The 27,899-nt window shown below is 44.6% G+C and overlaps 1 protein-coding gene across 3 annotated transcripts in view; it reads left to right on the forward strand.

The window, feature by feature from the left end:
- The first annotated feature begins 443 nt into the window (after positions 1-443).
- The window catches only part of CLCN3 (chloride voltage-gated channel 3), a 158,790-nt gene continuing 131,334 nt past the window's right edge, over positions 444-27,899 (forward strand). Inside the window, exons 1-3 of one of the 3 annotated variants that reach the window (XM_073577234.1) lie at positions 444-643; positions 2,093-2,260; positions 23,826-24,001. In XM_073577234.1, the coding sequence (XP_073433335.1) occupies positions 23,842-24,001 (160 nt within the window). In that variant the 5' untranslated portion in view covers positions 444-643; positions 2,093-2,260; positions 23,826-23,841. The remainder of the gene's footprint in view (positions 644-2,092; positions 2,261-23,825; positions 24,002-27,899) is intronic. The other 2 variants (XM_073577230.1, XM_073577252.1) reach the window with 2 other exon arrangements.

Below are 27,899 nucleotides of genomic sequence, written 5' to 3' on the forward strand. Positions count from 1 at the left end.
GGCTGTGAGGGGCTGCGGTGGGTCTCTCCGGGAGGGCGAGGACGGGGTGCATGGGGGGTTGCGTGTGGCTTATCTCAGTGCAGTGCTGGGAAAAATAGATTCCTGGGCGGGACAGCAGGTGGGGTGGGTCAAAATCGGGACGGTTGGGAGGTATGCCCAAGCTGCAGGTACAGATATGGGATATGTATTTAGGACTTTTATTTTAGGGTCACTGGCGCCATAATGACACTGGTTGATGACTTCCACTTGTGGTTTCTGTGGTGACTGACAATCCCGTCAGGACACTACAGCGCACACCCCGTGGATGCAGAAGGACGAGGCGTGTGCTCAGTCCCACGTCTGCTGCCATCACGTCCCCCTTCCAGCACTCAGCTGATGGATGAGGCCTTCCCTAGCAACACCCACCCCACCCTAGCAACAGCTTCAGCAGCTGCCCGGAAGCTGGGCCGGATGTGCGGCTCCTCCCCCCGCAGGTGGAGTGAAGCACAGGAGCACATAGTGTGCACACTACTCCCCCCCGTCTGACGCCTCGCCGCCGACGACCACTGTCTCCTTCCGTGCATAGAGCACAAAGCCGAGGAAGAGGAGGATGCGGCATACTGCGGCCGGGGGAGCAGGCGGCGCCCCCGGACACCCAGAGCAGGTAGGAGGCCCGGGACGTCTCCATCTCACACTGCGGCGGGAGTCCTCAGGTGGAGCGGGGTGTAGGTCTGGGGAGGCTGCCAGGTGCCGCAGAGCAGCTGCCATTAGTTCCCTAACAGCAGGCTGTGCAGGTGCTGTACCTGACGGCCACACTCTGCTGCCTCCTGCTAATGCGGGCTGGACAACTTTCTTTTCCCCATAGAAGTCAATAGGAATGTCTTGTCTCCTTACTGGGACCTGTGTAAGTGAGAGATGAAGAGGAGAACTAGGAAAGTGCCTGGAATGAGCGCAGCCATTGATGACAGTAACTCATCGTGGCATCCAGTTTTTAATATTGTTTTTGTTCCTCTGTTATCTACATGAGCTCAGTGGGGGAGGACACCTGTCCCACCCCAGCCCCCATGCATTAGCCCTTATGAGCTCCTTTCACAGTGTAGCATCTGCTGCCAGGTCCTGCAGAGCATCTACCAACAATAAGTGCTGTTCTGCAGCCCCTGGCAGCTGTCGCTGCGCCATGTGCATAGTTAATACATCCGGTGTTTTTGAGTAACGTTTTCACTTTTCAGGATTTGGGCTGTGTGATTATTTTTTGCGCCCTAAACTGACTCTTACTGTTACCATCTTGGGGACGCTGCAATGTTTTGATTGCCTCTTACTGCATTTTATTTCAATGTTGCGGCTGCCAGAATAGAAAAGCAAAATGTCTGAATCTTGTTCCCTCGTTACGCCGTTTAACAATCAGATTAATTTAATATTTTGATGTGCTTTTTAATTTTTTTTTTTTTTTTTTTTTTTTTTTTTTAAATGGGACAAAAGTGGGGCAACTTCAACTTTTGCATTTTTTATTTTTTCAGATTTTTTTTAAACTTTTTTTTTTTACTGTATATATTTTTTACTATATACTGCTGTGTATAGAGAAAATCACAATCTCCTATGACCGCCAGCTAAATGCCATGCTTCCCAGGACCCATCCGCACCTCGCAATCGCATAACGGCTGCGTGGAATTACGTACCCTCTGCTGGCGTGTGTAAAATACCGCTGTTAGAGATTGATAGCGGCATTTAATGGGTTAACAGCCACAGACGGAGCTCTGCTCCACCCATGGCTATCGAAGGCACATGATGGTTGACTAAATCAGCCATCATCTGCTGGGAAATACACAAGTTTGGCTTGTGAGCCTGCTTCAGTGTCAGGTACACGACATATGACGTAACTATGTCTTATGTCGCGATAGGGTTAAAGGGTCATTTTCATATTTTTCTGTATAGTTTTACAAGCATTTGCAATGCTATCAACTTTGCAGTGTACTTGTTATCAAAAATCCCATCTGTTCTCAAGAATGGAGGAATTCATGATTTTATTGTTTGGCTTGTTTCCTAGGTAAGTGGCTGACGCTGCAGTCTATCGGCGATGACCAATCGTGGAGTGCTTACAAGCTCTTTCCAATAGAACTGATACGGCGTTGGAGCGCCCTGTTGGCTCCTGATCCCGCCGGCTTCAGTGTTCCTGTCCTATTCCAACGCTGCAGAGGCCAACCTGTCTGATCTAGCAGCATCGGGAGCGCACAGTGTGTCCGTGGTGCAGGGATTCCGCTGGTCCGAACTGTCGATCAAACAGGTGCACACAATCATCAAAATATTTTCAGGCCACCTGTAATAACTGTAATGTTATATCAGACCACAGACAAGGCTCAATAAATAGCTCAGCACTGTAAATGATTGATTTTGATGCTATGGACTGTTTTTAAAATAATTACATTTAAATAATTGATGTGAATGTCCCTTGTATGATAAACGTCTTGATTACTGAACCTTTTGGTTACCTCCATGCTGATTCTCGGGAGGCCCTGGACACCACAGTGTCCCGGCGCTGCTGCACGCTACGTTCCGGCGCCGCCACTCATTATTTCCTTGCTCTAGATGGTGTCAGAACCTAGTACAGGGCTGTGCAGTGTGTGGATGCTAAGAATACAGGAAGATATTTTTTTTTTTTTTTTTAATACTTTAGCTTTAGCCTATCTCTACACATTTTCTAGCTTCCTTTCCCAGAAAGTGGATCACAGTCTTATATTACTGGGTGAGAGCGGTTAAAAATAGGGTAACTCCAAGTAAACCCGGGTGTCGCGGGTGTGTCAGAGGCTACAGACCGCCGCTCTGCATCTGACTGCAGACTGTCGCTCTGCTTCTGACTGCAGATGGTCTCAGCAGTTTGTTTTGCAGACTTCTTCCTGGGCCTTCTGACTTTAAGACCCAGTGGCAACCTCCCCTGGCTCTAGCTAACACACCTGAACTGGTGTATTTATAACTCCCAGCTTGTTGCTGGGAGTTGCAGTTGATATTTCTATTTCCAGTTCCTTGTTGCGACTTGGTGCTATCGCAGTCGACTAGTTTCCTCCTTGGCGTTGCTGGTGGATGTCTGCGTTTTTCTAAGTCTACTCAAGCTTGTTTGTGTATCCCATCTGTCTTTAGTGGTAGTGGGGATTGACTAGTGCTTATCCTATCCTTCCTGGTGCAGGGCTTATCACCAGGGTGAGGCAGGGATTAGGTATCCTGCTTGGCGATAGGTGTAGAACCTATATAGGGACGATAGGGCAGACAGGGTGACGTTAGATCTGCCTAGGTGTCTCCACTCCCCCCTTCCCTAGTGTTTGGTTCCCTTTCCCTTATCTCTTTGTGCTGCACTTAGCCTTTCCTACAAGTTGCGTGACACCTGGTGAGTTTACGTCTGTCACTGATGTAATTAGAGCTCTCAGGCTTCATGATATCGGCATGTAGCCCCATTCTTCAGCAAGGGCTCCACGACTTTTAAATAAAGCTGCCTTTTTTTTTTTTCTTTTTTTTTTTTTTATTCTTCCTGGTATTTTATTTTTGATAACTGAATTGATAGTCATGTGTGGATTATATGCGTTTTCAATGCGGAAAAGCAACAAAAAAAGCACGTTTTTACCTGTGGAATTTACTCATCTAGTGCAATTATTTGGGAAAAATCTGCACAGAAAACTCAGCGTACTTGCACGAAAAGTTGACATGTTGCGGATTTCAAGTCTGCACAGGTCCGTTTACGCAGAGGAAAAAATAAACCACAGTGGGCAGGAGATTTCTATAAATCCCATCCACTTTGCTGGAACTCTGCCTTTTTGATGCAGCCAAAATACACAGTGTCAAAAAATCATTGTGGTCACACAGCCTTACTGTAGCTTTAGCCCCTAGTTGTCATCATGGTAGGAAGGGATCGTATTTTTTGTCAGAAATTCAGTAATATAAACCTGCTGTCTAAATTAGCGGGGCCTGCATACACACTTCTTGTAGATACAGCTTTAGGTCACGTTCACACATTCAGTATTGGGTCAGTAATTAACCTCTGTATTTGTAAGCCAAAATCAGGAATGGGACAATCGGATGACAAGTCTACTGCTCGAAAAAATGGAACACTAAGGGCCCCGTCACACATAGCGACGCACCAGCGATCCCGACAACGATATCAACTTGTCAGGATCGCCGAGCGGGCTCGTCGCTGTGTACGTTAGTTACCAGCGTGCTGATGCAGGGAGCTGGTAACCAAGGTACACATCGGGTTTCTAAGCGGCGCGCGGCACTTAGATACCCGATGTGTACCTTGGTTACCAGCTAGCTGATCGCTGGTCGTTGCTCTCCCGCCTGCCACACACAGCGATGCGTGCTGGCCAGCGGGAGACCAACGACCCAATAAAAGTCCTGACCTTTCATGAACGATCAGCGATACCTGGCAGGGGGGCCGGTCGATGATAGCTGTCACACACAGCGATCTCGCTGGTGAGATCGCTGTTGTCACAAAACCTGTGACTCAGCAGCGATCTCGCTAGCGATCTCGCTGTGTGTGACGGGGGCTTAAGGCTACGATGCAGATTTGTTGCGTTTCCGCGCCGTGTTTTTCTGCGCCGAATTGCGCCAAAAACGCAAAGGATTCCTAAAGCAAGGTTAATTAGTGAGAATCCAGAATTGTTATGCACATGTTGCAGAAAATTCCATTCTGATTCGTAGCGTTTTATTTTCCGCAGCATGTCAATTCTTTTTGCGGATCTGCAGTGTTTTTCACCCATTGACTTCCATTGAGTCACTCAAATCTGCAGCAAAAAAGCAGGTGTAAAAAGATTTGTGGATTTGCTGCCAAAAGCGCAGCAGATTTGTAAGAGGAAATGATGTCAGAAGGAGGAAGAGTGTGTGGGCGGAGAATCTAGAATAGAGCCGATCTTGGTTGAAGCATATCATCAATAGAGGTTGGACTTTAAAAATTTATTATTTTTTTTTGCATTAATCTTTATTTAGCTAACAAAGCTACGTACAAATCCGCCTCAAAAACACATGAAATCCACATAAAAAACACACCCAAGAGATGCAGAAACCACGCAGAAATTTCCGCAAGCAAAACCGCAACATGCGCACATAGCCTTAAATACAACATCCTAGATATCACTGAGTGAAATATCCCAGTTGCAAATGTTTATTCATTACATAGTGGAATGTGTTAAGAACAATAAAACACAAAAATGATTAATGTCCCATGGAGGTCTGGATTTGGATTAATACTCAAAATCAAATGGAATAATCAATTTACAGACTGATCCAACTCCAGTGGAAATACCCCAATACAAGGAAGTTATGCTCATTAGTGTGTGTGGCCTCCACGTGCCTCCCTACAATGCCTGGGCATGGTCTTCATGAGGCAGTGGATGATCCCTCTCCCAGACCTGTATTAAAGCATCAGTCAACTCCTGGACAGTCTGTGTTGTAGCGTGGTGTTGTTGGCTGCAACAAGACATGATGTCCCAGATGTGCTCGATTGGATTCAGGTCTGGAGAATCGGCAGGTCAGTCCATAGCATCATTGCCTTCATCATGCAGGAACCGCTGACACACTTCAGCCACATGAGGCCTAGCATTGTCATGCATCAGAAGGAACCCAGGGCCCACGGCACCTGCATATGGTCTGACAATAGGTCTGAGGATCTCATCCCGGTACCTCTGGCTAGCATATGGATGGCTGTGCGGCCCTCCAAAGAAATGCCTCCCCACACCATTACTGATCCACTGCCAAATGGATCATGCTGGAATAGATGCAGGCAGCAGAACGTTGACCACGGTGTCTCCAGACTGTCACATCTGTCATATATGCTCGGTAAGAAAGTGCTCTCATCCGTGAAGAGCACAGGGTGCCACTGTCGAAACTGCCAAACTTGGTGTTCCCTGGCAAATGCCAATCGCCCTACACGGTGTTGGGCTGTAAGCTCAACACCCACTTGTGGATGGTGGGTCCTCATACCACCCTCATGGAGTCTGTTTCCGACACTTTGAGCAGAAACATAGATGTTAATGGCCTGCTTGAGATCATTATGCAGTGCTCTGGCACCGCTCATCCCGTTTCTCCTTGCACACAGGAGGAGATAGCGGTCCTGCTGCTGGGTTGATGCCCTCCCACGGCCCCCTCCACATCTCCTGATGCACTGGTCTGTCTCCTGGTATCTGCTCCATGCAGTGAAGACTGTGCTGACAGACACAGCTACCCTTCTTGCCACAGCTCGCATTGATGTGCCATCTTGGATGAGCTGCACTACCAAAGCAACTTCTGTGGGTTGCTACTGTACGACTAGGGGTTAGAGCAATGACAAAATTCAAAAGTGACCAAAACGGCCAAAAAGGATGAGAACAGAGAAATGGTCTGTGGTCACCCTCTGCAGAATCACTCCTTTATAGGGGGTGTCTTTCTAATTGCCTATCATTTCTACCTGTTGTCTGTTCTATTTGCACAGCAGCAGGAGAAATTGATTCACAATGTGTTTTGCTTCATAACTGGACAGGTTGATTTCACAGAAGTGTGATTGACTTGGAGTTACAAGCACATTCCCCAGACAGGAATCCAATCAAGCACATGATGTCTCGTTCCATCCACCAACGCCACGTTGCACCACAGACTGCCCAGGAGTTGAATGATGCTTTAATCCAGGTCTGGGAGGAGATTCCTCCGGAGAACATCCGCCGCCTCATCAGGACCATGCCCAGGAGTTCCTTGCCTTAAGGTACTGTCACACTTAGCGATGTACCAGTGATCCCGACCAGCGATATGACGCGGTCAGGATCGCTGGTACATCGCTAAGTGGTCGCTAGTGAGCTGCCACACAGGCAGATCTCACTAGCGACATCGCTGGGGACGGGAGTCGCTACTTACCTGTCACACCAGGCGATCCTGCGTCCTCCCGCCCGCGTCCACGCTCATCGCTCGTCTCTCCACAGGTAGCGCCGCAGGAAGCTGACGACGAGAAACAGTCCTGGACGTTCTCGTGCGATCAGCGATAAGCAGCGGGTTGTAGGTAAGTATCACACACAGCGATATCGCTAGCAATATCACTATAACGTCACAAGTTATAGCGATAATGCTAGCGATATCGCTTAGTGTGACAGTACCTTTAAGGCATTTCCACTGAAGTTGGATCAGCCTGTAATTTGATTATCCAGTTTGATTTTGAATATCATTAGAATTCCAGACCTACATGGGATATTAATTTTGATTTACATTTGTAATTTTTATGTTTTACTAGTTGAAGAACCCGGCGTTTCCCGGGCATAGTAACTAACTGGTTAGTTATAACAAATTACAATGATTATATTGCACATACAGTGACAATTTGTCATCTCCTCCTGTATATAGGATACAGTGGGTACGGAAAGTATTCAGACTCCTTTAAATTTTTCACTGTTTCATTGCAGCCATTTGGTAAATTTAAAAAAGTTCATTTTTTTTCTCATTAATGTACATTCTGCACCCCATCTTCACTGGAAAAAAAACAGAAAAGTAGAAATTTTTGCAAATTTATTAAAAAAGAAATGACTGTGATATTTCAGTTTAAGTATTCAGACCCTTTGCTCAGTATTGAGTAGAAGCACCCTTTTGAGCTAGTACAGTCATGAGTCTTCTTGGGAATTATCCAACAAGTTTTTCACACCTGGATCTCTCTGCCATTCTTCCTTGCAGATCCTCCCCAGTTCCGTCGGGTTGGGTGGTGAATGTTGGTGGACGGCCATTTTTCAGGTCTCTCTAGAGATGCTCAATTGGGTTTTGGTCAAGGCTCTGGCTGGGCCAGTCAAGAATGGTCACAGAGTTGTTCTGAAGCCAGTCCTGTGTTATTTTAGCTGTGTGCTCAGGGTCATTGTCTTATTGGAAGGTGAACCTTCGGCCAAGTCTGAGGTCCTGAGCACTCTGGAAGAGGTTTTCATCCAGGATATCTCTGAACTTGGCTGCATTCATTTTTCCTTCAATTGCAACCAGTCACCCTGTCCCTGCAGCTGAAAAACACCCCCATAGCATGATGCTGCCACCACCATATTTCACTGTTGGGATTGTATTGGGCAGGTCATGAGCCGTGCCTAGTTTTCTCCACCTGTACCGCTTAGAATTAGAACCAAAAAGTTCTGTCTTCTCATCAGACCAGAGAATCTTATTTCTCATAGCCTAGGAGTCCTTCATGTGTTTTTTAGCAGCCTCTGCAGGCTTTCATATGTCTGGCACTGAGGAGATGCTTCCGTCGGGCCACTCAGGAACAAAAGCCTGACTGGTGGAGGGCTGCAGTGATGACTTGGTGGAGCGTTCTCCCATCTCCCTACTGCATCTGTGGAGCTCAGGGACAGTGATCTTGGGGTTCTTATTTACCTCTCTCACCAAGGCTTTTCTCCCACAATTGCTCAGTTTGGCTGGACGGCCAGGTCTAGGAAGACTTCTGGTGGTCCTAGACTTTTTCCATTTAAGGATTATGGATCCCACTATGCTTGTAGGAACTTTGAGTACTGCAGAATTTTTTTTTGTAACCTTGGCAAGTTACTTTAACCTGTCCGTTTTTCAGTCAAGATGGGGTGCAGAGTGTACATTAATGAGGAAAAAAGTGAACTTCTTTGAATTTGCAAAATGGCTGCAATGAAACAGAGTGGAAAAATTTAAAGGGGTCTGAAAACTTTCCGTACCCACTGTATACCACGTAATCGCCTCCTGTATATAGTATATACCTGTATGTCATCTCCCCTGTATATAGTATATACTTGTATGTGTAAGGATTCTGAAATTTCTTTTGTGCCTTTTCGCTCTTATCCCAGATGGAGTCTTGTATCTCGCCCTGCCATGGAACTTCCTGTCTGTCCTGATTATTTAAGTCCGGGCTGTGTGTTCCTCTTTGCCTGAGTATTTTGTTGCTGGTGGACTCGCTGCTTCTGCTGCTGCTCGTTACTCTGTGTCTGCCTCTCCACATTATGCTACCTACCGTCCTCTGTGCGTCTCCCTGATGCTGTCTGTGCTTAACTACTGTCTAGAACTATTCGCCTCTGGATCTGCTGTGGTCTGTAAAGAATCCTGACATCACCATCTCCTCTAGGCCTGTGTTTGTTGGACTGTGGTGCTGGACTTGTGTGGGACTTTCAGTCCAAAAAGGTACATATAGTGACATTCTCCTGTTAATGCCACTCCCGTATAATGCTGGTCTATGTTTAAGTTCCCTGTGCATTTCCACCCATACAATTGCTGGACTTCTACACTTTAGTGCTGTGTGCGTGCTCATTCATAATATAGCTGGACTTCCTTATTAAACGCAGGAAGTGCTCTGTTAGTTTTGTTTCACTTGCATTCTGTGTTGTGCTGTGTTTTCGTTACTATTGCAGAAAGTGCTCTGTTAGTTTGGTTTCTCTTGTTAATATACTCATTTGCATCAACTTTGGTCTCCGTTTCGTATTGTCCCACGCAGTCAGATTCCGTAGTACCCATATAATTGTTACAGGAAGTAATCTCCTCCTGTATATACTTGTATGTCATCTCTCCTGTATATAGTGTAAGGCAGCGCTTACTGCATGTGTTGGGGGACACTCGCTTAGCAACGGAATGAAGGCACATGGGCACGATTTCTGGTTTTGTTTTACTCAGAATAAACCGCCATTTTACACATCACACACACAGTCCATAGCACTTCCTAGTACACGGCTTTACTCGCAGTCACTAAACACACCAGACTTTTTTGTACAGTTACCGTGGGCGACCGCATGCCGAACAGTTCATTAATGTCAACAGAACACAACAGGCACCAACATATGACATTAAGTTGCAGTTTCTAAACATGCTGGACCTTACTCCGTCCAGTTACTATGGGTGACTGCATAGTTCATTACCATCCATGGAACATCATAGGCACTAACATTCTGTTCCAATAGCAGATACTTGTCTGCCCATAATCCCCTTGTCTGGAGTTACCTTACAGGAGCTCCTGCTCCACTCTTTGCCTCCTCATCAGTCCTCTCTCCTGGGGAAACTGCCTTACTAGGATCACTGTCCTTGTGACCAGGGCACTCCCGACAGTTCCAGACCCTCAGAAGGTCGGTAGCTTCCCCAACGCAGTGCCATCACAAACTCTGCACACACATGGTCTCATCCTGTGCTCTTCAGGAATCCAGTCTCCCGTGGGACCTTCTAACACAGCGATAATGCAGGTACGCGGTCTCTCCATGTGCTATTCAGGACGTCCATCCACTCATAGGACCGCCCAACACACTGGCCTTCAGGTCCATGACCTTTCCATGTGCTCATCAGGAATCCAGTCCTACTCCCAGGACCTTCCAACACACACAGGCTGTCCAGGACCTTACACGCTTCCCTTAGTATAAACAAAAGCTCGTAGAACTACAAGTCTCAGAGCAACATTACTGGCTTACAGTGCAGAGGACCCCCCTCCTCTACAACACATACCAGCCATTTACCACAACGTCTGTCACTATCTCTCTATAGTATATCATTGTATGTCATCTCCTCCTGCATGTAGTGTATATATTTGTATGTCATCTCCTCCTGTATATACTGTATACCTGTATGTCATCTTCTCTTGTATATAGTGTATACCTGTATGTCATCTCCAGGTTTCCTCACGTCTGTACACGGTGGAGGTGCAGTGTTCCCGCAGTACAGAGCATTTCAGTGCTGTGGCTGCGCCCCCTGAGTGTAATACCATTTAGTTAGAAATTGTAAAGAAGGACTCATTTAGAGTGGCATTAGTTGTAGCTATATAAATAAGTTTATAGTGAACCAGGCATTGTCAGGTTGGCGTTGTTACACTGAGTAAAATGTTGCCTGGGTTAGAGAAATCTGTCTTTTTTTTTTTTTTTTTGTGTTTGAATTTTTATAAGTTAATGAGATGCTTCATGCCAGACAGAGAAGTTCCTGATTCTGGGCTCCCCTGCAGTCTGTGTGGGCACGGTAATAAATTGTGCTATTTTCAGCTTTACAGAAGGACGATAGCACCATAGAAATAAGAATAATAGGCCTCAGTAAACACAACTGTCTACAAGGAAAACTGTTGCTCATATCAACCAATCACAGCTCAGCTTTCATCTTTAGAACACCTCTGGTGAAATGAAAGATGCTTAATGATTGTTTGCTATGGCCACAGGGGCGCACCTATAATGAGGCCACTTGAGCCTGTGGCTCAGGCGGCAGGCCGCTACTGTGCTCAGGGGGCGGCATTATGTGCTCTGCTATCCGCAGCACCTACGTGCAGAACCTTGTAATTGATGAGGTCACAGGAGGGAAGGACTCAGGACCCCCTTATCATGTGACCCCTGACTCCTCCCCTCCTGTGACCTCATCACAGGTCCTGTGGCACAGCCCTCAGTGTGCTGGTTGTCATGGTGCTGGATCAGAAAGTTTATATGTGGGGTCAGGGGGAGTTTTACAGGGTGGATGTAGCAGAGCCGTGTGTGCGAGGTGTACGGGGAAGAGCCATGTGTACAGAGCAGAGCCGCTTGTGTGTGAGGTGTACGGAGCGGAGCCTGTTATGAATGGGTCACTTGAGGAAAGCAGGTCCAGGCTAAGCCACAGAAAACCAGAGAGGTTGGTACCTAAGCGGATTGCAGACCCCTGATCCTATCCACACAACTAGTAGTAGCTGTGGAGCCTACCTACGATGATCCTAGACGCCTCGGCAGAGCCGGAGAGCTAACTAAGCCTAAAGCAGGAAAGGGGAAATCTAATCTGCCCCAGAGCAGAACCCAAAGGAATAGATAGCCCGAAAACATATATTGTCGGTGAGACAAGATGAAAACAAACACAGGAAGGAAAATAGACTGAGCAAATGATTGGGCCCACACTGACTAGACAGGAAAGGAAAGACATTGTCTGCTATCACGCAAAAAACCCTGCAAAAAGTCACACTTGGAGTATTGTGTGCAGTTTTGGACGCCGGTGCTCAAGAAAGACATTACTGAACTTGAAAGGGTTCAAAGGTGGGCTACTAAAATGAGAAATGGAGTTGGTTCACTACAATACCCAGAAAGGTTATCAAAATTAGGTCTATTTACTCTAGAAAAGAGAAGACTTAGGGGAGACCTAATATATATGTACAAGTATATCAGAGGGCAATACAGAGATCTCTCCAATGAACTGTTTGTACCAAGGACTGTGACACGAACAAGGGGGCATTCTCTTCGTTTGGAGGAAAGACAATTTCTGCACCAGCATAGAAGAGGGTTCTTCACGGTAAGAGCAGTGAGGCTCTGGAATTCTCTTCCTGAGGAAGTGGTGATGGCCAACTCACTGAATGAATTTAAGAAAGGAATGGATGCTTTTCTTGTGAGTAACAGTATAGAAGGTTACGAATAACAGAATATTATAGGTAGATGGTTGACCCAGCTTTGGGGAAGGAACTTTTTTCCCTATGGAGAAAATTGGCTGCTACTCTGTGGGTTTTTTGCCTTCCCCAGGATCAACAATGCAGAACAGCTGCACTAAAAATAGGCAGCACTAGATGGACATAAGGTCTTCCTTCAGCCTTCAAAACTATGTAACTATATGTAACGTCTGATGCAAAAAAACACTGAAGTCACACGACTTCGCCCCCCACTATATCAGCACTCTGGTATATTCTGAAAGCAGAGCAAAAAGAGACCAATCTAACGGGATAAAATAAACTGGCACAAGCAGTAACATATGGGCGGTGATGCCAGCCATGTGAGCGAATCATGATATGTCCTGCATCGGGAGGCTCAGGTGGGCATTACAATGGGAGCGGAGCTGGACTGCTATAGTATCTTTATAGAATCTTCCTTCCTTCCTTTCTCTCTATTCATTCTTTCTCTCTCTAATCATTTTTTTTTTTTTTTTTTTTTTTTCTCACAATCCGCCAGGTTTTGAAAAAAACGGATCCTCAATTTTTTTTTGAGGATCCGTTTTTTTTCCCCATTGACTTGCATTACTGACTTGCTGTCCGTTGCATCCGTTTTTTGTGAGGATCCGCCAAAAGTTGCTGTCCGTCACCATCCTCAAAGATTTCAAAACGGAGCTTGTAATTTTTTTTTCCTCTGGCGGATCCTCCAGACACTAATTTAACCCCCGAAATTCTTTCTGGGTGCCGGACAAATAAAAATTCTCATAATCTCTCTCTCTCTCTCTCGTTTCCTTTATATTTCCTCATTTTCAGGATCCGTCTAAAAACGGATCCTGTGCCATCCGTTCACATCAGTTAAGAACGGATCCGCTTGTCTGATTTTTTGGCGGATTTGAACTGATGCAATAAACTGAAGTGTGAAAGAGGCCTTAAACCGCAGCTAAAATGACCTGCAGATTGGCCAGCGGTTTTCCCCTGCGGTTTGCCACCTGGACAATGGATAACTATTGTACTCAGTTTTACAGGATAGGCCTGTTTCACACATCTGTTTTTTGGCATCCGCATGGATCCGCCAAAGTGTGAAAAAACGGATCTGTTTCCGTTTTGCCGCAAACGGATCCGTTTTTTGACGGATCTGCGGTAGCCGCTAATGGAAGAAGTCAATGGGACAAAAAACGGATCCGCCAAAAAAAGCGGATCCTTTTTTTAACGGAAAACGATGGATTTTGACGGATTTTAAAAAACGGAAGTGTGATCCAGGCCATAGATGTAAAAAATTACTTTGTGTACGGGGGAAGGGGGGTGGGGGGGGGGGGGGTCATTTTGCTGTTTGCCTCAGGCAGCAGAGAGGCTAGGTTCACCCCTGTATGGACAACACAGGCAGTGTAACCTGTTGTCTGCTTTAGGCCACGGTCAGTATTTTACCTTAGTATTTGTAAGCCAAAATTGTGAATGAGAAATGCAGAAGTGGTGACAGGTTTCTATAAGGCTGCGTTCTCACGATGAGCCTTTGGTGAATTGATGTTGCAGAATTTCTGCACATGTTGTTTAAATTAGTTTACGTGTTTTTTTTTTTTTTCAGTGTGGTATTTTTAACATGCTTTTTTATCATTTTTTGGATGCTGCGTTTTTTGTCTGTGTGTCATTCTTTAAATAACGCTGCTTTTTTTTATACTTTTTGGTTTCATAACGTTATTGCTATACTTGGGCTCGGATTACGTGCGTTTTTGATGTGTTTCCGCATGTTTTTTTACTGCAGATTTTCTGCATCTAATGTAAGTCTATGGGGTAAATACACACTGAAAAGTCAGTGTACCCACAAGAGAAATTGACATGCTGCAGATGTACAGTAGCCTTAAAATGAATGTAAAAAAAAAAACCGCTGTGCAGACGCTGCGGATTTTTCCGCGCTGTTTTCCCGCGGTACAAAATCCGCAGCATGTTACTTCTTTTGTGCAGTTTTCCATCTCCCCTTTCACCAAATCCGCAGGGGGAAAACCGCAGTGGAAAACCGCATGAAAAATGGAAGAAATCCGCAGGAAAAATGCAGGTCATTTGACCTGCGGATTTCTTCCATTCTGCGCGGAAAAATACGCAGGGCTAAAAAGTCTGTCTGCACTCAGCCTTAGACACTGCGTTTTAGATACTGCAAGTTTGTGCTGCATCAAAAACTCACCAAAAGCTCATTGTGGGAACGTAGCTCTGTACTTTTCCTCTGATTGTTCCTCTCCTGATTTTAGCTTAGAAATACTGATGTAAAATACTGAGCATGTGATCCTGGCCTTACACGAATGTAAAATTAGGCACGATGTGTTGAATGTGGCCTTAGGCTATACTCGCTCATCCCTTTGAGTGTTACCATCCAAGAGAAGCTAATATTTTAATTTTTTTGTTCTCAGGTGTTATAGATGCTTCCATTATTTTTTTTTTTTTTTTTTTGTCCCTTGAAGAGGTTCTGCTGGCTTCCAAGCCAATAAAAATCCTTTGGAAGGCCACATGTTTTTATTTGAATGTATCATTAAGCCCTTCACCCCCGAGCTTATTTTCACCTTCGTGACCAAGCCAAATTTTACAATTCTGACCAGTGTCACTTTATGTGGTAATAACTCTGGAACACTTCAATAGATCCCATTAATTCTGAGATTGTTTTCTTATAAAATACTGTACTTTGTGGTAGTGGTAAAATGTGGTTGATATGACTTGAGTTTAAATTTGTGAAAATTTGGAAGATTTTGCAATTTTCAAACTTTTAATTTTTACGCCTTTTTAAAGGGAACCTGTCATCAGGGTTGAGCATGGAAACCTACATACAGTGTCAGGTCGCGCCGTTATACTGATTAAAATACCTTGGTTGATGAAATCCGTCTTGTGGCTGTTTCTTAAGCTTTATTTTCAATTTTGTGTTCACTGCTCCTTCACTGACCGGCTCCCTAGCTTGCATAATGAATACCATCACATACTGAATAAAAAAAGAAAAACCGCTTCTGCAGGCAGGTGACGGCCGTGAATTAGCAGCTCTGAGATCGCCAACAGCTGCTATTGCACATGCGTCATCTTAGTGGAGGACATTTTTTTTTCTTCAGCAAGCTGGTGCCGCCTGCGTAACAGCAGCTATCTGATTTCTATACAAACCGATAGCTGCTACTGTGCAGAAGTTTGTTGGGAACATTTTACATAACATTTTGGATCATATTTATCCGGCGCTCTACTCTGAACAACTACTTCGCGGTTTAATCTGAGTGACGTGATTCATATGAAACCCCCGAGGGATCCATTTACTATGAGGCAGCAGAGTTACTCTGGCCTCTGTTCAGCAACGTCCTTTTCGAAAGTTCACAAGACTTTGGCAGACTACGCTGTTATGCACACCTGAAAAGACGGACATCGCCAGATCACAGGTCAGACTGTGTCCACAGTGCTTCATTACAAGGGATTATCCACTGGGATTCCGTTTGAATCATGTATTTCAGAGATTTTTCACGGAAACTCTGGTGTAAGCGCTCAGCACAGAGCGCAGGATAAATGTGAGACGAGCCTTACTGCGATCTTTGGGAGGCAGAATGACCAAATCAACAACAGGTGGTGAATTGGTTTAATTTATTTTTTACGCCGTTCCTCATACAGTGTAAGCTATTAGACGGCTTTATTGCGTTAATAGTGATACCAGAGTTATATCTGGGTTTTTATGTTTGGCTGCTGTCACATGCTAAGACACTTTTTATTTCAAAAACAAGTTTTTGCATCTCCATATTTTAAGAGCTAGAATTTTCCTATATTTCTGCCAACGGAGTCATGAGAGGGCTAGTTTTTTGCGGGATGAGCTGATGCTTTTATTGGTACTATTTTCGCTCACATATCGTTTTTGATCGCTTTATATTCGATTTTTGGGAGGCAGAATGAACAAAAAAACAGCAATTCAGGAATTGTTGCGATGGTTTTTTGTTTTTGTTTTTTTATTATATGCCCTTCTACCTCTCAATTTGCCTCCCAGGCTCACGGATTCTCTCTCCCCCCCACCCCCCAGACTTGAAAAGCTGAGTCTGGTCCACCAGATCGGATCAGAATAGGATCTGCTCTGAGTCACATGGACCTCACTTTTGGATCTGTGTTTCTAATTGATGTTTAAACACATCCATTCATTTTTGTGTTCGAGTGCTGGTCTGAGAAAAAAATCAGACAGCATTCGGACATAACCATCCATGGCAGAGCAAGATCTCATTCTTGGCACTAATCCAGTCACATGCCTTCATCATATGCTCTAATCAAGGGCAGCAATGCCAGAAACTCTTCTTGGTGGTTTCTACCTACTATCATGGATTTTTTTTTTTTTTTTTTTTTTTTTTTTTTTTGTTAATCGTTTGCATAATTGAATAAAGTTTTGAAGATTTTTATCCACTTTTGCCGGCACCTGTAATTTTTTAGTCCTGTACTATCAGGGCTGTGGAGCCAAACCTCCGACTCCTCAGTTTCCATGACACCGACTCTGACTCCGACTCCACCAAAATGGTCTCCGACTCCACGACTGACCCCACAGCCCTGTGTACTAAACTCTTACCAGTTTAACTTGAGGGAACAGAAATATCTGGAGGGATTTGGGGAATGGAGAAATCCATGTATCTTAAATTTAACCTGTCATCTGATTCATGCTGCTGAAACCACGGGCTGCATGAATCACAGTGCGCCATTGAAGACAAATATTTAGATTTGAGAGTCCTCAGTGATTGACACGTTTTAATGGCTAACTGAAAAGCTTCCGAGACTACTCAGGTCTCTTCATCAGACATATAATGGTTTTTTTGTTATTCTAAGCCTGATGAAGGGACCGGAGTAGTCTCGACAGTTTGCACTTTGTTACCATCTTTTCAGTTAGCCATTAAAAGGTATCAACCACTGAGGACTCTCAATTCTAAATATTTTCCTATCTACTGGCTAACACGGTACAAAGATATCTATCTTTTCTCTACCATTGAAGACAGACTTTCAGATTAATTCTAGTTAAAAGATCCTGGGCTTTTACAGCACTGCTGGAGATGATTGACTGGTCTGTCCCATAGCGAGAGACCTGTCAATCGCCCGTAGCGATGCAGGGAGAAGTCGTCTGGAGATGTCATCAGACTACTTTTGTCTTTAGCAATGGTCCCCAGCCTGAGTGTTTAACCCCTTTCTGTCATGTGACGTACTATCCCGTCCATATGTCCTGGGACTTAATTCCCAGGGACGGGATAGTACGTCACAGCGATCAGCGGCGCCCACGTGGTGAGTGCCGCTGATCGCGGCCGGGTGTCAGCTGATTATCACAGCTGACACCCGGCACAATGTGTCAGGGGCGGTAACGGACCGCCCCCGACCCGTTAACCCCTTGCACACCGCGATCAAACATGATCACGGTGTACCGGGGGTTAAAGGGAAGCATAGTCAGGGAGGGGGCTCCCTCCGTGCTTCCCTGAGCCCCCCCACAGCAGCGCAATGTGCAGCGCTGCTGCTGGGGGCTCCATCCCTGCAGGTCCCCAAATCCAAGATGGCGACGGGGACCTTCGGGAGCCTGCAGGGAGCTGGCTTCCTCATGTCTGCAAAGCGCAGGCAAGGAGGAAGCCTTGTGCAGTGCCTGTGACAGATCGCTGATCTGTCACAGGACAGTGATGTCCCACCTGGGACAATGTAATAAAGTTAAAAAAAAAAATAAAAAAAAGTGTAAAAATAATTTTAAAAAAATTGCTAAATAAATTAAAAAAAAAAATTTCCCTAATTCATTTTTTGTAAATTAAAAAAAAACGAAACAATAAAAGTGCACATATTTGGTATCGCCACGTCCGTAACGACCCGCCCTATAAAACTGTCCCATTAGTTAACCCCTTTAGCGAACCCCTTAAATAAAAATCGAAGCAAAAATTTATTTATCATACCGCCGAACAAAAAGTGCAATAACGCGCGATCAAAAAGACGCATATAAATATCCATGGTACCGCTGAAAATGTCATCTCGTCCCGCAAAAAACGAGCCACCATACAGCATCATCAGCAAAAAAATAAAAGTTATACCTCGCAGAATAAAGCGATAAAAAATAATAATTTTAGATAAAATTGTTTTCATTGCATAAAAGTGCCAAAACATAAAAAACCTAAATGAGGTATCGCTGTAACCGTACTGACCCGAAGAATGAAAGGGCTTTATCAATTTTACCGCATGCGGAACTGTGTAAACGCACCCCCCCAAAAGAAATTCATGAAACGCTGGTTTTTGTTCATTCTGCGTCCCAAAAATCGGAATAAAAAGCGATCAAAAGATGTCACGTGCCCGAACATGGTACCAATAAAAGCGTCAACTCGTCCCGCCAAAAATATGACCTCACATGACTCGGTGGGTCAAAATATGGAAAAATAATAGCTCTCAATATGTGGTGATGCAAAAACTATTTTTACAATAAAAAGTGTCTTTTAGGCTATGTGCCCACGTAGCGATTTTTTTTTTTTAAGTGTTTTTGCCGCGATTTTCGGCGCGAAAACGTTTAAAAATCGTGTACAGAACGCCCCCCCATGCATTCCTATGGCATTCCGCACATGCTGTGCTAATGCTGCCCTTTTTTCCGCGGCGGAATCGCATCGCGGAAAAAATCGCAGCATGGTCATTCTTTTGTGCGGAATCGCAAAGAATTGCCGCGATTCCGCACCCATAGGAATGCATGAGAATCGCTTACTTCCCGCATGTGGCTATGCCCACCATGCGGGAAGTTAAGCGTCTCGTGTGGTTGGTACCCACGGTGTGGAGGAGAGGAGACTGTCCTCCAGGCCCTGGGTACCATACCCCTGTAAAAAAAAAAAAAAAAAAAAAAAATCGGGGTATATTTACCTTCCGGTGTCCCGCGCTGCATTCCCGGCCTCAGCGTTCCCAGTAATGCCTTGCGGCAAGGTCCTGTGATGACGTAGTCTCGCATGACTCTAGCGGTCTCGTGAGATCGCTATAGCAACACGAGACCAACGTCATCACTGGTCTCGCAAGGCATCGCTGGGAACGGGAGCGCCGCTGAGACTGCGCGGGACGTCGGAAGATGAATATAACCCGATTTTTTTTTTTTTTATTTATTTTTTTTAATCATTTTTAACATTCTATCTTTTACTATTGATGCCGCGTAGGCGGCCTCAATAGTAAAAATTAGGTCACACTTGTCAAACACTATGTTTGACGAGTGTGACCAACCTGTCAATCACTTTCCAAGCGATGCTTCAAATCGTTTGGAAAGTGCTTGAATATCGCACGCGAAAATTGCGGCAAATCGCACGGAAAAAAAACGCACGATTTCTTGGAAGGAGTCCGGTTTTCAGTGTGCGTTTTAAAACGCTACGTGGGCACATAGCCTTAGCGTGTGACAGCTGCCAAACATAAAAACCGCCATAAATAGTAAATCAAACCCCCGTTATCACCCCCTTAGTTAGGGGAAAAATAATAAAATAAAAAAAAGTATTTATTTCCATTTTCCTGTCAGGGCTAGGGCTGAGGTTAGGGGTGTATTGGGGTTAGGGTTGGAGTTAGAATTGGGGGTTTCCACTGTTTGGGCACATCAGGTGCTCTCCAAATGCAACATGGCGTCTGATCTCACTTCCAGCCAATTCTGCATTGAAAAAGTCAAATGGTGCTCCTTCCCTTCCAAGCTCTGCCATGCGCCCAAACAGTGTTTTACCCCCACATATAGGGTATCAGCATACTCAGGACAAATTGGACAACAACTTTTGGCGTTCAATTTCTCCTGTTACCCTTGGTAAAATAAAAAAATTGGGGACGAAATGATCATGTTTGTGGAAAAAAAAACGATTTTTTTTTATTTTCATGCCCGGGCATTATAAACTTCTGTGAAGCCCTTGGGGGTTCAAAGGGCTCACCACACATCTAGATAAGTTCCTTAGGGGGTCTAGTTTCCAAAATGGTGTCATTTGTGGGGGTTTTTCACTGTATTGGTACATCAGGAGTTTTCCAAACGCGACATGGTGTCCGATCTCAATTCCAGCCAAAAACGTCAAATGGCGCTGCTTCCCTTCCGAGCTCTGCCATGCGCCCAAATAGTGGTTTACCCCCACATGTGGGGTATCGGCGTACTCAGGACAAATTACACAATAACTTTTAGGGTCCTGTTACCCTTGGAAAAATAAGAATTGAGGGTGAAAAGATCATTTTTGTGGAAAAAATGATTTTTTTAATTGTACGGCTGTACGTTATAAACTTCTTTGAAGCCCTTGTTGGTTCAAAGTTCTCACCACACATCTAGATAAGTTCCTTGGGGGGTCTAGTTTCCAAAACGGGGTCACTTGTGGGGGGTTTCCACTGTTTAGGTACATCAGGGGCTCTCCAAACGTGACATTGCGTCCGATCTGAATTCTAGCCAATCTTGCATTGAAAAAGTCAAATGGCACTCCTCCCCTTCTGAGCTCTGCCATGTGCCGAAACAGTGGTTCCCCCCACATATCAGGTATCGGCGTACTCAGGACAAACTGCACAATAACTTTTGCAGTCCAACTTGTCCTGTTACCCTTGTTAAAATAAAAAAAATTGAACCTGAAGTATTTTTTTTGTGAAAAAAGTTAAATGTTCATTTTTTTTAAAATATTCAAAAAATTCCTGTGAAGCACTTGAAGGGTTAATAAACTTCTTGAATGTGGTTTTGAGCACCTTAAGGAGTGCATTTTTTTAGAATGGTGTCACTTTTGGGTATTTTTCTATCATATAGACCCCTCAAAGTGGCTTCAAATGTGATGTGGTCCTAAAAATAAATTGCTGTTGCAAAAATGAGAAATCGCTGGTCAACTTTTAACCCTTATAACTTCCTAAGAAAAAAAAATTTGGGTTCCAAAATTGTGCTGATGTAAAGTAAACATTAAGTTTTTTTTGTGTGCCGTATCTCTGATTTAAGAGCATAAAAATTCAAAGTTGGAAAATTGTGAAATTTTGAACACTTTCGCCAAATTTTCGTTTTTTTTCACAAATAAACGCAAGTTATATGAAAATTTTACCACTAGCATGAAGTACAATATGTCACGAGAAAACAAGGTCCGAATCACCAGGATCCATGGAAGCGTTTCAGAGTTATTACCTTATAAAGGGACAGTGGTCAGAATTGTAAAAATTGGCCCGGTCATGAACGTGCAAACCACCCTTGGGGGTTAAGGGGTTAAAAGAAAAATATTCTCTGCTGTAATTGTGCAGACAGCCTCTGTTTCACGCTGCCTGTGGTATGTTCCTTTACTTATTCCCGGTATTGAGACAATATGAGACAAGCGTGTGTTCTCGCGTGAGATAATCTGGTCAGTTATCCAAACCACACTCTAACTTAGAGTTTGATCCGAGTGTGACTCGATTCTTCTGGATAAGGAGAAAATGGAAAAAAATTTCTCCATTTTCTCTATTCTGCCAGTCCATGCAAATTCGGACTACACTCAAATGTCATCCGAGTTAATCCATTGTTTTCCACGGACTCACTGACTGACTTGCATGGGCGAGTGCGATCCAAATATCTAAAGTCAGGCTTGCTAATTTTTTTTGTTGCCCTGAACCGGCTCTGTCCGAAGAGAAATCGGACTTGTGCACGGCCCCATACCATAACATTAGTCTGGGTGCGATCTGATGTTTTGTCGCATCGCACTCGGACCAGCAGTAAGGTCATGTGCACGAGCCCTATTTGTGGTCCATGATGGGGTTTTGACAAGCTTTGATTGCTTTTAATCATTCCTGTTAGACCTATTTTACCATGACTGGGATTTGTGAAGGCCAGAATATCTGTGGGGTCCCACTGTCCAGTGACTCTTCTGTCTGCATCAATTCAGATAGACGTTCATAGACATACGTTCCAATAAATGCAATTTTTACGAGTTTAAGTAATTGTTATGCCAAAATTTATCAATACAGAAATCAGGAACGTTGTCGCACTTGTGTTGCGCAGGCGTGACATTGAGAAAAAGAACTCTTGCATCGTGTTGTAGGAGATGTAATGCATGCAGAGCCCCCTGTGCAGCTCCACAATGTACAAGATTCCCTTCGCTGCCTTTTCTCATTTTCTGGCTGTATTTTGCTGCACATCTTAGTTGATTGGAGGGGGGAGCCATAGGAGAATGTATGCCAATAATGTTTAGGTAATTGCCACCTAAGGTTATGTGCACACGTTGCGGATTTTTCCGCTAGTAATCTGCAGAATCCGCAGATCAAAATGCCTGCGTTTTACCTGCGGATTTAGTGCGGATTTCGCCTGCGTTTTTACACCTGCGGATTCCTAGAATGGAATAGGCGTAAAAACGCTGCGTAATCCGCACAAAGAATTGACATGCTGCGGAAAGTAAACAGCTGCGTTTCCACGTGGATTTTTCCGCAGCTTGTGCAGTGGTTCCATAGGATAACATGGTACTGTACATCCTATGGTAAACTGCTGCGGATCCACAGGGCCAAATCTGCTGCAGATCCGCAGACGAATCCGCAACGTGTGCACAGACCCTAAGAGTTCTAAAAGGATGTAATGTCTGCAAATCAGTGTGTTCTCATATGATCTGAAGCACGTGGGCAGCACTGATCATGAGACTGGATTCCAGCTCTTTTACTACAAGTCATTCACTTAGGAGCAGTCATCTGTTTTCTCATGAGGCGGAGGAGAAAAGCCGACAATACCCAGATTACTGCCTACCTGCATGGTATGTATGGTAGTAGGCATTTGGATATGTTTTGTCGCTTGTTGGCGTTCGGGTTTCTGGTTATGTGAGTACTGGAGGTAATGGGAAGATCTCTACCCCGGTAACACATCATCCATTTTGGATTGTGTCCGATTCCTGATTCTGATTTCTTTCTTAACATTGGATTAGCTATAAAATCCTTTTAAAGTAGAATGGCCAACATGTAAATCTAGGATGCTGTGGTATATAGCGACTGTGGAGTTTAGGTAGTTCTGTAGATCCCCTTTTGTCCCACAGCAGCAGAACATGAACCCAATGGGTTCCCATACTATACTAGCTAAGGGACTACCAAAGAAATCAAGCTGTCACATTGTGATGTCCTGTAGTGGGAATGAAAAAATGACTGCGATGACGGGAAATCCAACTCTACCATGTCAATGGGAAAATAAAAATAAAGTTGTGGCTCTTTAAATGCTGCACTGCCAGAAACGAGCAGTCCTGCGGAGCAACATTTATCACCTATGCACAGGAAAGGTGTATGATCACTGGGGCCACCACATGCACAAGAAGAGGGGTCCTGAGCTTATATGAAGTACGGACTCAACAGATCGACCTTACAGGCTGTTTGCTCCATATTTTAGAAAAGTTTTCAGATTACATTATGGGCAGCCATTGCTCTGTCAGATGCATAATTTATAGGTGACTGCTAACTTTTCAAGCCCCGCCTTGCTGCCAATTATGAGTCTAAGCCAGGGAATTGGGAGTGTTTCATTCTATATCTCTTCCTAAAGTGATTTTCAACCAATTGATGACCTGCCTTCATGTTTTGTAAGAAATGTCATATGGTTGAAGTTTCTCATAGGTACTGTCCGTGTCCACAGGTTGTAAAGCAGCTAAATGGAGTCTGAACAGTTGTTCCAGAGAAGTTACTACCGCAACAGTTACAACAGTATTACCAGTGCTAGCAGTGACGAGGAACTCCTGGATGGAGCTGGAGGGATGATGGACTTCCATACCTTGGAAGATGACCACTTACTGGATGGTGACACCTCTTTGGGTGAGTCTTAATTTTTGTAGGAAGAGAAGACCAAAATGAGATTAATACAGGTGTATAATAAATTTTATGGGTTTTTTTTCTGTAGCAAAACCTGATCTTTTGGCAGGAAAGAAGCTGCAGAAAAACATGTTTTCTTTGGATTTCCTTGTGTTTTTGCTGTGGTGTTGGCATGCTAGATTTGTCTCTTTTGTCTCTTATTCATTCTAATAAAAGTTTAGTGTTGGGGGAAAAAAAGTCCTATTCTATAGAATCTGGTTTTGGCAAAAAAGCAGCAAAACCTGATAGCTGCATTTTTGGTGTGGTTTTTTTTTTTTTATTTTTTATTTTTTTTTTTCACCACCCATTCATGTCAATGGGTAAACAATGCTGAAGAAAAACGCTGAAAGTGATATGCTCCATTGTGCAAAAAAACATGCAAAGCACAAAATTCTGATGACAAAAAAGCCAAGCAAGCTGTGTGCATATTTCTGAAATCTCAGACTTAGCTGGTACCAGAAAAAGCAGCTGAAAATTTGCATAGAAAAGCTGCAAAAACGTCTAGTGTGAACTTAACCATATACATATAGTCACTGTTGTCTATACAGATGTAAAATCCAATTTTCAAGAATTTTTGTAATCCTGTGTTCATCAATTTTTGTAGATGCTCTAATTTAAAGAGGTCATATTGATAGATTTAGGCTTCATTCACATGACTGATGGATATGGTACTGGATGGACCTTCACTCCCACATAAAACAAATTGTGACTCTGGTAAACCTAAACCCTAATAAAGTACAAAGCACACAAGGTTTGGATGTCAAAATGGCCCCAGCTTTACTTAAATCACCAGATTCTACAACTATAGTTGGAATCATTGGTCTCAGGGATTCCCGGATACTGTGATATCCCAGCTGTCCGATCTACTTTACCAGGCCGGATAGCTGAAAGCATTACCATATAAATAATATAATGCCTTTGGGCTCTGACGTGGGCTGGCTGCGGGCTACAGAGACAGCGGGTGGTCCTGTGCTCCCGCTCTTTAGACTCATGTAATATTCACTGCACCCGCTGTCCATCACCTCGGTGTTGAAGACGCGCCGAGTTGGTAGACAGGGGAGCGGTGCATTTTACATGTGCCTGCACAACCCCCCCCCCCCCCCCGCACCGTCACTATAGTCACCTTCCGATTCCCACCCCGTCACTATAGAGACCTTCCGATGATGGCTCCTGCTCCCAGCTCCCCTTGTGGCTTTCCTGTGTCCGCTGACATCCTCCTCCTGCAGGGTGCACGGCAGCAGCTGCTCATTCAGGCAGTTCATCGCTTCAGGACCTTCCATGATGTTGACCAATAGGACCTGCGGTCACGTGACTCCCAGTGTGCACTGTCAGTGGTCACATCATGGAAGGTCCTGTAGCTACAGTGAGCAGCCTGAATGAGCCGCAGCTGCGCGCGCCCTCGAAGGAGGAGGATGTCAGCAGACACGGGGGGAGCTGCGAGCAGAAGCCATCATCGGAAGGTGAGTTAACTGTTTGTTATTTTATCATGTGCTTGCCAGCAGGGGGGAAATATAGGGATGGGGGCCATGTATCACAGCAGAGGGGAATATAGGGACAGGGGGAATATATGAACGGGGGCCATGTTTGCCGGCAGGGGGGAATATAGGGACGGGGGGGGGACAATGTGTGCCAGCAGGGGGGAATATATGGACGGGGGGGACAATGTGTGCCAGCAGGGGGGGAATATAGGGACGGGGGGGCATGTGAATGCCAGCAGGGGGGAATATAGGGACGCGGGGGCCGTTTGCGTTTCAGCAGGGAGGCATATAGAGAGAGGGGGCCATCTGCGTGCCAGCAGGGGGGCATATAGTGACTGGGGGGGCCATATCCTGGATGGGATGGAATGGCTATGTGCCACCACAAGGGTTATATAGATACCAGGATGAGGGACATATATGGTATATGATTTGAAAGACGGACACTGGCATTATAAGACACACCTCGATTTTTAACACAAAAACATTTTTTCTCTTTTTCTTCACCAAATTTGGGGGTGCGTCTTATAATTAGGTGCGTCTTGTAAAACGAAAAATACGGTATATGTTCCTCTCGATTCCGTCAGGTTGGATGGTGAACGTTGGTGGACAGCCATTTTCAGGTTTCTCCAGAGATCCTCAATTGGGTTTAGGTCAGGGCTCTGAATGAGAACACAGCCTTGCCACACTGCTACTGGCCAGCACCACCAGCCACATAGAATACCCGTTACCTCTACCCAGGTATTTTATGCATTTTAAGGGAGCTTTTTCAGCCCCAGTTACCGAGATGTTATAGCATTAAGTGTGTAGTATTTTCAGACTCCACTGTTTACTCTCTGGAAATGCCACTATATTTGGAACAATAACTTGGTAATAATCTTGGGCTTTTTTTTTTACATCTCTATTCTTGAATATTATTATACTGTTAAGGAATTTTTTTATGAATTTTTATATATATATTGCCTAGGGATTCACAGAGTATATTCCTGCCTTTCCCAGTGGCTTATGCATTGTTGACAGTTATCTAATATATAAAGCAGTGTGTGTGTGTGTGTGTGTGTGTGTATGTATGTCCGGGATTGGCATCTGCACCGTTGCAACTACAGCCACAAAATTTTGCACAGTCACACGTCTGGACCCCGGGAACGTCATAGGCTATGTTGTGAGGTGAAATTTTAACCCCGCGTGTACCAATTCACCAAACAATTTTGCCCCTATCTACATAATGGGGGAAAAAGTGAAAGGAAAAGTGTTGGAGACAAATTGACAGCTGCCAGATGTGAACAAGGGGGACTTAAAGAATGAGAGCGATGGCGCCAAACAGTATATACCGTACAGTTGCTAAGGTAGGGCCCTGACATAGGATACTCACCACACACGGGGATATGAACACACACACAAAATGCGCCACACACTACCACATTCTTCAACACATATACCACGCTCAGCACACATTTCACCTCGCCACATAAAAGTCGCCACTCAAAACTCGCCACGGTGTTCCATAGCTGTTTAAAAGATGAAAAATGAGCTGTGATTGGTTGCTATCAGCAACAGTTTTCTTTGTAGACAGTTGTGGTAACTGAGGCCTATTATTCTTATCATTTCTATGGTGTTATCGTCCTTCTGTAAAGCTGGAAATAACACAATTTATTACCGTGCCAACACAGACCACCCTCTGACACAGACTGCAGGGGGAGCCCAGTATCACACAGGATTGGATTGGATACACTGCTCAGCAGTCAGTATCACACAGGAGAGGATTAGATGCACAGCTCAGCAGACAGTATCACACAGGATAGGATTAGATACACAGCTCAGCAGTCAGTATCACACAGAATAGGATTAGATACACGGCTCAGCAGTCAGTGTCACACAGGATAGGATTAGATACACGGCTCAGCAGTCAGTGTCACACAGGATAGGATTAGATACACGGCTCAGCAGTCAGTATCACACAGGATAGGATTAGATACATGGCTCAACAGTCAGTATCACACAGGATAGGATTAGATACACGGCTCAGCAGTCAGTAATACATGATAGGATTAGGTTCACGGCTCAGCAGACGGTATCACACAGGATAGGATTAGATACACTGCTCAGCAGTCGGTATCACAAAGGATAGGATTAGATACACAGCTGAGCAGTCAGTAACACGATAGGATTAGATACACAGCTCAGCAGAAAGTATCACACAGGATAGGGTTAGATACACAGCTCAGAAACAGGATGTGCCAAAGGAGAGGACATTTTCATTCCAAGAATTCCACTCATTCCATCTGATTTGTTTTTTGATTTTAAACGCCTCCAGTTTCCAGTTCAACTGCTATTTGCAATGTCCATTAACAATACTCAGGGACAGTCCTTGAAAGTAGTAGGGATCG

Source organism: Dendrobates tinctorius, unplaced genomic scaffold, assembly GCF_039654945.1.
Source record: "Dendrobates tinctorius isolate UK_male_01 unplaced genomic scaffold, ASM3965494v1 ptg000008l, whole genome shotgun sequence".
Lineage (NCBI taxonomy): Eukaryota > Metazoa > Chordata > Amphibia > Anura > Dendrobatidae > Dendrobates > Dendrobates tinctorius.